The 12,034-nt window shown below is 55.0% G+C and overlaps 2 protein-coding genes across 2 annotated transcripts; one reads left to right on the top strand and one right to left on the bottom strand.

Moving 5' to 3' along the window:
• Positions 1-2,349: 2,349 nt before the first annotated feature.
• INS49_011885 (uncharacterized protein) lies at positions 2,350-4,110 on the top strand (the record flags this gene model as incomplete). Its single annotated transcript, XM_043172593.1, has 1 exon — positions 2,350-4,110. The coding sequence occupies one exon, from the start codon at positions 2,350-2,352 to the stop codon at positions 4,108-4,110; it is 1,761 nt and encodes a 586-aa protein (XP_043024338.1).
• Positions 4,111-4,623: 513 nt separating this feature from the next.
• Positions 4,624-11,673, bottom strand: INS49_011884 (uncharacterized protein; the record flags this gene model as incomplete). Its single annotated transcript, XM_043172592.1, has 9 exons — positions 4,624-5,685; positions 5,761-6,082; positions 6,440-6,758; positions 7,056-8,012; positions 8,089-8,120; positions 8,995-9,617; positions 9,825-10,163; positions 10,246-11,547; positions 11,608-11,673. 9 exons carry the CDS (start codon positions 11,671-11,673, stop codon positions 4,624-4,626), a joined length of 5,022 nt encoding a protein of 1,673 aa, XP_043024337.1.
• Between the last annotated feature and the right edge of the window lie 361 nt (positions 11,674-12,034).

Here is a 12,034-nt window from a genome sequence, read left to right as displayed (position 1 = left end):
AGTTCCTGCCTGTGCTACCGGCAGCCCAGGATTAGGATCAGATCAGACCAGACCAGACAGGCTAGCCTGTCACGCTAGTCCGCTTTGGGCCGCGGGCCGGAGAATGCTTTTTGCGACTACCTGGCAATTCCGTTGTCCTCTTCGTCCCTTTGCCCTGGCTGGTATTGAATGGTCATGTCTAACTTCTAATCTGATGGTCTGTAGATGGTTGTTGTCTCTGAATGCTGCTGCTGTCACAGTTGCTGGTGCAACGAATACCTAGTCATACCTAGTCCACTGCGCGTGGTAAATCGACCCGGATGGACGGATGGATAGCTCTAGCCCCAGATCCTGGGCAGGTACCTAGGTAAGTCGCAGGCAAGTTTGCTAGGATGCAACTGATTAGCACTGCAGCAACGTCCAGAACAGACAAGAGGAGGGACAGCTCCAGGTGATCAATTCCAATTTTCGTGCAAGAGTCAATGTCTCCACCTGCTGTTCACGGCAGAGCTCACAGCAGCGCTGGCAGCGTATCATATGTGCATCTGTGCCCTCGACGTCCATCATCTGCAGATACTTGTGTGTCTCTGAACTGCCGCAGTTGGTCTCCCTGCTGGCCGCCTGGCGAGACAATGGAACCCCAACCCTTGCCTCACTCTCCAACAATACTGCCAACTTGGGGTGAACCACCTGTCGGTATGGGGACAGGCGGGTCGAGGCAGAAGTTGCTACTGTTGTTTCGATGACAGCCGCGGTCATTTGTTCGAAACAAAGAAGACATCGAGGTCAAGCCGCCTCGAGCTCGTCACAATCATCGTCACGGACCAACGTAGCCGTCGGGACCCGCGCGGGTGCGACAGCTCTTTAGATTCGAACATGTCGAAATGTCCTCGGCCCAGGATCTGGAGGCTTCATCAGTGTGGGAACCGTATGGCATAGCCACGCGTCAGAACGCAACTCGGCTGTGCCATGTCGCAAGGCCATTGCTGGAATGCTCGGCTGCGGCTAACATAGGGCGGTTCCAGATAGACGCCATTGCTGGCTTTCAGGCGACTGGTCTGGGCAGCCTCGACAGGGAATTCAATGACCCAGACTCGGTCGGCTCTGCTTCGCCAGGGGACGCGGTTACAAAGTAATCCAGCCACAGCTGAGAGAAATCAAGGAAATCGATAATGCGTGGTCTCTCGTTCACCAATCATACGGCCCGTGTTGAGAACAGGTCCCGGAAGAGAGGTCGAAGTCGAGGCCTCGTCAGTGGAGGTCGAGGTCAAGGTCGAAGGTTCAAGGTCGGGAACCTGTCCGATCAGGGGACCGCGCCTAGCTTTATTTTATTATTATTGCAGCCGGCCGCCGCTTGTCAGGCCCACGTACCTGCCGTGACAGCGCGAGTCCCCCGTCCCGAAAGGGGCATAGCCGTAAAAGCAAGCGCAGGGGCGGCTGCAGCTCTCTCGCCTCAGGTCCGCCGGGCGGGCCGCCAATGATTCGCTCACAGGCCCTGAGCCGCACGGCCTGCAGAAGGGACCCTTCCAATTACCAGTTGGCGCGCGTCTGCTTCAACGACACCCGGAAACCCTCGTCGATATCGTGGGGCTCAGTCAAGCCTCATCATGCACTCGCACTCTCGGCGCGTACTATTCATGTACAACGTACTCATTGCGCATCTCATCTCCCCGCATGCTCTGATGATCAGCTTGCTGCTGGGAGCATCTGGCCTGCCCACGCCCATGGGCATATCCATGGGCACACCCATGGGCACAACCGCATGCACGCCACACGACGAGACCACCTCGCGTTCTAAAATCGGCCCAGTCCAGAGCATTGGATCGCAGTGATCGACAAAGGCAGGTCTGGATTGCTGGCCTCATCTTAAAATCCTCCCGGGTCATGGTCCGCGATCACACCGTCCATGGGACCCCCGGGCTGGCCAACTTTCGAGGTGGGCCAGCCGTTCGTGCATATCGCTTCCGTCACAAGCTTCGTCCCTATACAAAAGGTGGGCAGTATCCTGCAGATCCCAAGTGCCATTCCCAGGTGAACCAGTTCGATCTACTTGACCTTTCCAAACATTTCCTTTTTTGTTTCCGCAGCATATCATACTGAGGCTTCAACCCGCCCTTGAGTCTGTCGGCAGTCATCATTCTCAGCATTCTTACCTCGGGTTGGCTTTGTTCTTGTTTACATGACAAGTATATGGCTTCTTTGATTCTTTGAAGCCTGTGTCACTACTCTCGTTCCATCTGCCATCCGGCATTCAAACCTCACGACCGTTTTCTTGAAGCTCCACTCCGTGTCGATCACGGAGTAGCTTGATATCTCTCACCCAGAGTCGCTCTTTACTTTCTCTGTTATTTCCTTATCCAAGACCAAAATATGAAGTCCCTTCAGTGCTTCCTTTCCGGTTTTCTTCTGTTGGCAACAGTTGAGGCTGGTCCTCTGAGGGGCCCGCTCCTGCACCCAGGTGGCATACGACAACGACAATACGACAACTCCAGTTCAACGAGCCACACACTGTCCACGTCTTTGGCATCGACGACAGCTGATGAGCCCGAAAGTTCCAGCACGAGCACGGCTACGGCTTCCTTTGCAGGCTTCGTCGGGGCAACTCAGAAGGCAGCCGAAACTTCTAAAGAGACTTCATCCACCTATCTGGGAACTGCCGAGGTTGTGGCTTCACAGGTGACCGGTGGTTCGTCGAGGAAGCAGTCCGTTGCTCCATCGGAGCAGACTCACGCTGCTGCGTCGACCTCGGCCCTAACTACATCCGCCGCAGCTGTAGCCTCTCCCGACGTGAATTTGGCTCCTTCTAATCAGCCCACGATACAGTCGACCGTGCAACGGGCGTCTCAAGTCTTTCAGTCCCCAACGACTGGCCGCCCGATCGCGGCCTCTTCAGCTTCAAGCTCAAGTTCCGAGGCAGCAATTGAAGGAACCGCCTCAGAGACCTCACAGGAAGCTGCCATCACGAGCTCTTCGACCTCCTCGGCCACTAGCAAGGTCTCCCCAACCGGCACGCCCGACGACTTCATCCCGACAGCTGTGATCACCTCGGCCGCTCCCACTGGGACGACGATTGTGTCCTCCTCCCAGTACGCCTCCAACCTCGCCGAGGCCATCAGGCTCAACGCAGCCTTCACCGAGATCTCCGCAGATTCAGCATGCAGTCCCGGCCAATACGCCTGTGTTGACGCAGAGTATGCCCATTGTTCCGCTGATGGATCCTGGGATATCGTGGGGTGCAGCGAGGGCACGGTCTGCGCGGCTATGCCGCTTAATACGACCAGCGGTGTCAGCCTCCGTTGCTTCCAGAGAGAAACGGTGGTTGCTGTCCTGGGCTCAGTCCCAGAGGGTAGTACGAGCTCAGGCTCAAGCTCGGGTTCGACACAGCTTAGCTCAGCGACCAGCATTATCGAGACGGTATCCGAATCTGAGTCCAGCTCGTCCCCTCAGGTAACCTCGACAGTTGAATCTGCCAGTAGGGGTGGCTTCGCGACTGTCACGGTGCCGTCTCTGACAGTGACGGCCACCGCCGAGAGCTCGACAGAGTCTTCCGCTTCCACGATCCAGTTGACCACGACCGTTCGATCGACTCTGTCTTCAGAGACAGCAAGCTCATCTGTCACTAAGGAGACGTCAACCGAGACGTCTACTGAGACATCAACATCGCCTAATGAAACATCTCAAGAATCCGATCGGGAACCCACGAGCACTTCCAAGTCGCGCACGACAAGCACATCCATAATCACAGTCCAGACAACCCCAGCCGTTGACCCCTTCCCGACCCCAACGCCAGACGCAGAGCCCTCTGACTCGTCCTCGTCGTCCTCGGCCGCCGAGTCACTTGTCGTCATCCCGGTGCAAATGACATCCTCGACATCCCCCGAGGACGCTCCCGCCCCGACAGATACTGGTTTCGGGTTCGGCGGAATATTCGGTGGTGGTGATGACAACGGCGACGATGACCAGGACCACAAGGGCAATAACTTCGTGGGCAACTCCGCCGGCGGCGGCACGAGCACTAGCACCAGCGTGGACGGTGTCACGACGACGGTTTTCGTCACGGTCACGTCCGTCTCGACTGCTACGGAGACGGAGACGTTGATCAAGTGGGCGACCATGACGGTCCGGGAGTAATAGAGGAGGAACAGCGATAGAAAGAAAGAGGAGGAGTGATAAAGGAGGACCGAGACTGCAAAAGGGATATGATAATGTTTACGTGGGAAGCAGAGACATGTGTGCGGGAATGAAGCGCGTATGGAGGCCACCTTTAGTAATGATAATGCCACCTGCATCGATGTTAGTCGACTTAGAATGAGATGAATTGACTACTAAAACCTGCATCTTAATGCTCGTTGCGCTCACAAAACCTAGTGATGATGATCTGGCTAGATTCATCTGGTATGTAAACCCAGGATGACAGATCCAGGGACGATCTATTGTGACGGGTGTACATGTTTGTACGAACATCCGCGTATATGCGTATATCTGTGTGAGAGACAGAGAGACAGAGGCACAAACCTGTCACCCCGAGTGTGATATCACGCACGAAGCGTCCTTATGGTAGTAACATCGCCACTGATATTGATAATTAATAAATGGCATCGCCAGCGAAAACTCGTGGCTATTGTCTGGCCTGTTGGCAAATACTCAATCCGAATCCAGCACCATATGGATGTCTCCATTCGCGGCTGGGATTTCTGCCGGTCCAAAGCCATTCTCAGCAGCCTGTCCCTCCTCCTCGTACAGAGTACCGACCCACGCCTTCCGCAGCGCCAGCCCCAGGGCCATAGCGATCTGCCTCGCCACCGCGTTGCCGACCATTTCCCACTGGTCTTTCGGGGTGCCGAGCAAAACCTCGTGATCCGGGATGCCCTGCGCCCTGCGGGCCTCCATCACGGTCAGCGGCCGTGGCTGGTCCCAATGCGACAGCCTGCCAATCCGCGCGTCAGTCCACTGGCATATCGTGGTCACGGTGTGGAACAGCCCGTGGGGATGGACGCGCCCCCATCCCTTGCTCAAATTCGACGTTCGGTGAGAGCCGTCGCGGGGGTAGGCGTCTCGCTCGTGGTCGAACATGTCTTTCACCGTGTCTCCGCTGAGGTTGTCTTTGATCGAGTGGTGCCAAGCCCTGGAAATGTTCATGGCGAAGGGCCGCGTGGGCATGTTGAGACCTTGGGTGCGGCCTTTCTTTCCGCGGCCGTCCTTGACCCCAACGTTCAAATCCCCAGAGGACAACGATACTGAGAGTCGGTGGTCGGGGAATGCCACGCATGTATCCGTCTTGGCGTCGTAGATATCAGGAAGATCTGCCGTTGCTTCTAGGGCCGTGACATATTTAAAAGGCGTTGAGTTGTTTGATCGCGTAACGTAGGGTTCTCCGTTGGTCATCATCCCCAAGGATCCGTACTCCTTCTTGCGAGGGTGCGAGTGCGAGGGGACAGGCGGCTGTGGCAGCTCAAGCCCAGGCGCCGCGAAGTAGAGAAAGGCACGCACGCGGCCCTGAGGGGCTCCGTGGGACCACGCGTCACCGAGGATGATCTGCGCTTGATAGCCCATTCCGACGATAGCGCAGATAAGTTGCGAGAAGTAGTCCTCGGTGCGGTTGCCTTTGCTTTGCACAATGGTCTTCACATTCTCGAGTATGCCGTATTTTGGTCGATGGAAGTCAACAGCTGCCGCAAATGCAGCGACCAGAGACCTGTTCTTGGCCTGTTGGATTGTTTGTTTGTTTGGGGTGATCAGAGAGAATCCAGGACAAGGACTTCCCCCACAAATCAGACAAACCTCGCCAGGTTGTGGGACAGAATCGGTGAACTTCCCCTCGAAGGAGCGCAGATTGAGTTCGTCTATTGAGCCGAGAAAAGGGCGCACAGAGTCTGGGTCTGTGGAGTTGGCCATGTAGGTATGGATTGCTGCGGGCCATATGTCGTTTACCCACTTCGCTTCAACGGCACCACCATCTTCAAGCCCACGGCCGAAGTTCCCACATCCACTGAAAAGGTCCAGGGCGCGAAGCTTTCTTATCGGGCGCTTTGGGTCAAAACCCTGACGGATCTTTGGCTTGTTCGTGGAGCTCAGGGGGTGCACTGAGCCATCAGCAGACTCTCTGTGGGTGATAACGAAGGCATTTCCGGTACCATTTCGATTGTACGGCGCAGGTATAGTTTCGCCCGGGCAGTAGCAGCGGACTATGCATCTAGCATGGATGCGATGGATGTCTGCAGAAAATTCCTCATCGGTATAGACGAGTTCGTTCCGAGCACACTGGCTCATAGTCGCTGTGCGCCGTACGAATCTTCGTAGCTGGGTGCTTTTGTAATCCTTATCAAAGCCCAGAATCTCGCAAGGCTCCAGAACATTCGTACCGTGGGTTGACACAAGGACTGTCTCGCCCACAAGGTACTCAGGACGCCGTTGCTCTTCGTGACGGCATTGGAGGTGAGTTTTTTGAAGAGTGACCCACCTGCGTTGTTCGACCTGATATGTTTGTCTGACGAAAAATTCGGCCTTGGTTTGGGGTGTGCCGAACCACTCCACGGTGTGAACTCCAACAACCGCATACTCCGGGATCTTTCTTTCCCTCTCCTCACAGGTGCAGTGATCGCTGAGGAACAACTCGTTCTTCCAAGGGTACCTCATAGAGCAACATGGAGTGTCTTCAGGGTCGTATAGCCATGTAATATCAAACTGCCGGCGGAGCCTTGTCTTGGCGTTGTCCATGGAGAAATTTTGCACAAGACCGTACCATTTCTTGTCCGGCTTATTCGTAGACCACTGTGTGTCTGTTTCTCCTTTCGTGTCAGGGACTATCGAGATTGTATCCCCAGGTTTTATGCTCTCGATCATGGTCTGACGATGTTGAGAAGTGCAAGCAGGTTGCATAAACCTCAGCCTCTTCGTTCCATCTGCTGGCCACGAGCGAGCAATCGCCTCCTCGGTGTTTACCGAAGGCTGCACAGGCTTCAGTATCATGCCCATCTTCATGTGAGAAAAGCAGTCATATACATACGGGGTGACTATCGTGTGGGGGACACGGTCCCTTTGCGACAGCAACCCCTGACCCTGCCGGCTGAACATACCAAAGGGATTTGCAATCTCCTTGAAGATGTAAATGCCAGACCACTTCCGACCACCAAACATATTAAACAGCTCTTTCCTCATAAAAAGCTGGTTTGCAATGATTGAATGCCGAAAGTCACTGGTTCCACGTTCCTCGTACCACTTCTGGAATGCCGTTGACCGCCCGTGGACTGTCTGCAGCCATCGGGCGAAGTCTTGTCCAAAATGGCGAATGGAAACGCCTTGGCCCAGGTCTATGAGATGCTCTGAAAAGTCGACTGCATGCTTTGCCAGATCCGCGACCCAGAGGAAGACGCTGTGAAACCTTGCGTATTCGATAGACGGGGTTTTCAGCTGGTAGTAGATATTCCGTCCCCGGTTGAGCTCAGAACGAATCCAAAGCTGATCGCCCACTGTCGAATGATCTTTTCCGTAGTTCCCTAATGGGATTTCGTCGAATGGCACCCTCTCTACTCGATGCTTGATATCGCCAAGCTTGAGCGTCCCATTGAGGTAGAACTTTTGTTGGCCGCTTAGGGTGGCATGGGTGTGCAAGGCCCTCATCTCCTGAGGATGCCTCTGAGTGTCGATGTACACCACGAAATCATCTAGCTCGAACTCAATGAAGTCCTCGTCCAGCTGGGTTGGGTCAGAATCAAGAAGGCTTCGTACCGCTGTACGTTCTCTGCTGACGGACGCGTAGTCTGCAGCTTCTCTGAAGGACGAGCGAGGAGCAATCAAAGTGGACCTGGGGATTTCGATGACGAGGCCCCTCGAGGAGGTTTGAGGACGCTGCTGCACGTTGTCGAAGTCGCTCTCGAAGTCTGTGTCATCAAAGTCATCCTCCTCTGCTACTGCTTCTAGGAAAGCAGCTTCATCATCCTGGTGACTCTGCATTGGTCCTTCATCGAGGTCCATAAGCCCGCTGCTCAATCCTGGGTACGGATCGCTCGTCACCAGGAAGCCCATCCTGGCGCCTTTTTTGACGAAATTAGCATACGTTGGCGCATGTGAAAATCAGGTCCAAGTTTGGAAGAAAGTGAAGGCTGTGACGAGATGCTAATATGAGATGCTTGATAAATTGCCTGTATGTTTTGTCAGTGCGTTGATCCTTGTCCAGATGTGAGGAACCACGTCAAAATACCTGGGGAACACTGCAGGCAAGAGCTCGTTTAGAGCCAGTACGAGCTCACTGCACAAATCAAGATGCATGAAAGAACCAATGAACAAGACCCAGACCCCGTGAAGTGAACGAGCAAAGAAATCTACCCTAAGGGCCCCAGAACATGACCCAATATCAAAGGAGGATGCAAAACAAGAACAGGCTGCAGGCTGCTGCTTGTCAACGGTGGTTTGAAGTTGCACAAACGAAAGCATTCATGTATGTTGATACGTGACACGCGATGAAGCACAGTTGCAAGGGTGATTGTGATTGTGGGCTGGCCGAATTGCCCAATTGCAGGTGCGGATTAGCCCAGGGGGGGCTGCTGGGCGCCTGAGCACAAACATCCGCCCGTGCTTTGTTTTCGTCTGGCTGTCCCTGCAGCCATAACTCTGAAATGCAAACCTCAGCAACTGCCGTCCCTAATTTGGTACGGTGGTCGTTTGCTCGTTCCAGGGTCGTTGTGATTTTTGAAATTGGAAGTAAGCCAACTTGAAGTAATGGCGACATATGAAAGGAGGAACGGAAAAGCTGCACGCCGTTTTGGCTCGCCAAAACGTTGGTCATTGTTAACCCGCCTGGGTCTATCGTTCCTGCCCTCCCTAAATACAATGCTTGTCTTGTTAACTTACAAAAAGCGCCTTGGTCAATGAGCAACATGAGGAGTCAGGAATTGATTCCAGGATGGTTGCTCCTGTTCTGTATGTCTACATGCTTGGGTATCTCATCTCTCAGACACATTCTCTTCCTGCCTAGCCGGTTCCATTCGACCATCCCCGCTCTTCCACTCAACGTACTCTTCAACATCCTCGTCACTCGGCCACAACCAGGTTGAACCCTTGCCCTTGAGCTCCTCAAACCTCGCCTCGATCCTGCCCATGATCTCGCCAGAGACCCGCTCCTCGGCAAATGCCCGGAAGCAGACAAACGCCTGTCCCAGCATCGCCCACTGCTTGTGGTTCGGGTCCCTCGCCTGCTCCAGGATGGCAGGACTCTGGTCCCAAGACAGCAGAACCCACTCGATGAGCTGCACCGCCTCGTCCACGTCTCCCAGCCTCGCCAGCATCTCCAGGTACGTCTGTATGTGCGCCGCGCTGAGTTCATGGTACAGTGGCGGCAGCGAGTCCGCGATACTTTGGGTGGGCGCCTGGACTGGCGTCGTCAACGCCCTCAAAGTGGACTTGAGTGTCTGGTGGGCGGTCGCAATTAGCTGCTGGGCGTTCTTGGCCGGACCAGCAGCTGTACCGTCCTCTCCGAGGGCATTGCGGGTGCAGCGGGCGAGGCAGTCAAACGGGATGGGGTGCAGGCCCTCGCTCATCTTGTAGGCGTCGAAAAGCGACAACATCATCCTCAGGGCCTCAACATTGTCTTCTTCCTGGCTGCACCAGGGCCTGAGGACGAGGTTGCGGCGGGCCAGCGCCTGCATGACCGTGTACCACGGTGCAGGCGCCGGTGACCTCCTCGGGCCTGACCGAATACATACGAGTAGGACTGCCCGTTTCAGGTGATCGTATCGCGCGAGAACCTCTGGCCGCGGCCTGTGTCCGGCAACGTTGGGGTAGTGGACCCATCGTCGGCGTGCCTGCCGAGAGCAGAGCAATCCCACGTAGGCGTGAAAGACACGTACCGGAATCTGCTTCACGCTGTCATAGGTGGGATTCAGCGCTTTCGTCAGACTCTCAACAGCTTCTTGGTCCAGAGGGCTGTCGCGAAGATAATGCGCAGCTTTCTCCACCGTCGACGCATTACGGACCAGTAATGTGAGGCAATGTTTTACGGGCCTATTCCCATCCCGCAGCATCCTCTCGTACAGCTCATCCACAGACAATGGACGCAGCCGCTCGCGTTCAAACTCTGTCAGGTTCACATGGTGCGGGGGGTAGACCTCTTTGGCAGCTCCAGGGAGAATCGAGGACGTGTAATCGATCTCCGCCGAGAAGAGCTTTGAGAACATCTCCGCATACACCTGGAAAGTTGGGTTTGAGATTGGGCAGCGGAGGTTCTTGACACATTTGCCAGGCTTCGTAAGCGTTCCTGGTCGCCTTGACCTTGGCAGCCCAGGCCGAGAAGACCGACAAAGACCTGCGATCACCAGACCAAACCCTCGGCGCCCCCGAACGGGTCTGGACTATGATGGAGTCCTGGAGTACGGCTCCGCCTAGAGAGTCGAGCGCTTGATCCAACATATCATCGGTATATCCCTCTTGTTTCTTGAGGATTCCGGCCTTGACACTTCTGCTGAGCCACTCCTCGGGGTCCTCTCTCTCTTCTGTTCCATCCAGCCGTTTCCTGTACGGCGGCCAGGTGTGTACGTGGCGGACTGCTGTTCTCCTTTCTGCTCGCGACTTCTTCAACCCGAGCAGCACGAACCTGATGGCCCTGTAACTCCACTTGCTGATGATCAATGGCCTGCGCAGACCAGCAGAGTAGCCCAGCAAGATCCTCTGCGCTTTCCAGTTGTGTTGTAGATTGCCCAATGGGCTCAGAGATGAGACTCTCCGAAAGCTGCATAATGCATGATTAAATATTCTGCACTGATCTGCATAGCCAGTGCGGCGATTGGTCTTGTTGGGCTTTGTGTTGGCAGGGATGGTCCGCATATAGCTGACCACCAGCCTGGCGATGGTGACTATAGACGAAGGCCACGTCTTCAAGCAGTGGTACACGGCTCTCTTGATGAGGAGCATAAAATGCGTGGGCATCATGTTGAAGGCATTATCTAAGGAACGTCGCAGTGCTCCATTTGGAATGTCCTGTCGTGACATGGGATCCGAACGAAAGTAGTTCCTTGCGATGTAATCGTACAGGTTCACCAAAGAGGAACCCTTGCGCATGTATTCGTCTGTCCGCAATATTGCCATGAGCACAAAGATGGGCTTATGGCGATCTGTCGATATGAATCTCTCGACTTTGACATCTGTGTCTTCTGCTTCAAGGATCCAAAGCCAGTGGTCCAGGTCGGTCTGGTCGATACCCTTGTAGGCAAGCCTTTTGAAACGGGTCTCCCATTCCACTGGGCCCTGGAGGAAGTTCGAGACACTTGTCTCCATCATGGCCTCATCCTGTCTGAGAGCAAGCTGGTGGGTCACGACAGGATGTCGTGCACTTCGCGAGCGGGCGACCAGGCGCGTCTTCTCCCAGGCATCCCATGTCAGGGGCTCGCCTCGTCTCCGTAGTTTGCGTACAAGCAGGTCGGTTGGCGCCAGCTTCAGCTTGCCACGGATTGGCCTCTGGCGACGCCCGTTGGACGGCGCCGGTTGGGGTGCTCCATGCTGTCGGTCAAATCGACCGGGCTGTTGTATTGCGGCAGTCTGCAACCAGCGACCCTTCCGTGGGGCACTGAACGGCGTCTGAGTAAATTTAGCAATGAAGAATGTCTCAGGAGGGAAACGATATGCTTGAGGACTGACGGTCAAAGATGGCAGGACATGATAGCGCGCCTGTGTAAGATGCCTTGCGAAGCGGAGTCGCAGCATGCCAAGGTAGACAACACCGGGGGGGGGGGAGGAGATACGGTGGTCAATAAAAATTGAGAGGGCAGTATATCATCATCTCGATATTGGGCGGACGTTCATTGTCCTTAATTGTGTTAAAGGCAGCTCAATCATCGGCCATATCATCAGCTGGGATTTGCTACGAGATTTCTCCAGGCCCAAGTCTGCTTGCAAGACAACAGGTGCAGGGTTAGTGCCAGATTACATAAGGCAGGGGTGGGGTGGGTCGTTCGTGGCCGTGTTAGTCGTGCATGTATCCAGACTGGGAGGCATTCGAGCCTTCAAAGGGCCGACACGCTCAACTGCCACCACATCGAAGCAGCTGCTGCCCTCAGCACCCTAC

This window comes from Diaporthe citri (assembly GCF_014595645.1).
Source record: "Diaporthe citri strain NFHF-8-4 chromosome Unknown scaffold_5, whole genome shotgun sequence".
In the NCBI taxonomy this organism is placed as follows: Eukaryota; Fungi; Ascomycota; class Sordariomycetes; order Diaporthales; family Diaporthaceae; genus Diaporthe; species Diaporthe citri.
Note: the sequence above shows the minus strand (reverse complement) of the source record. Positions and strands in the feature narration are given on the sequence as shown.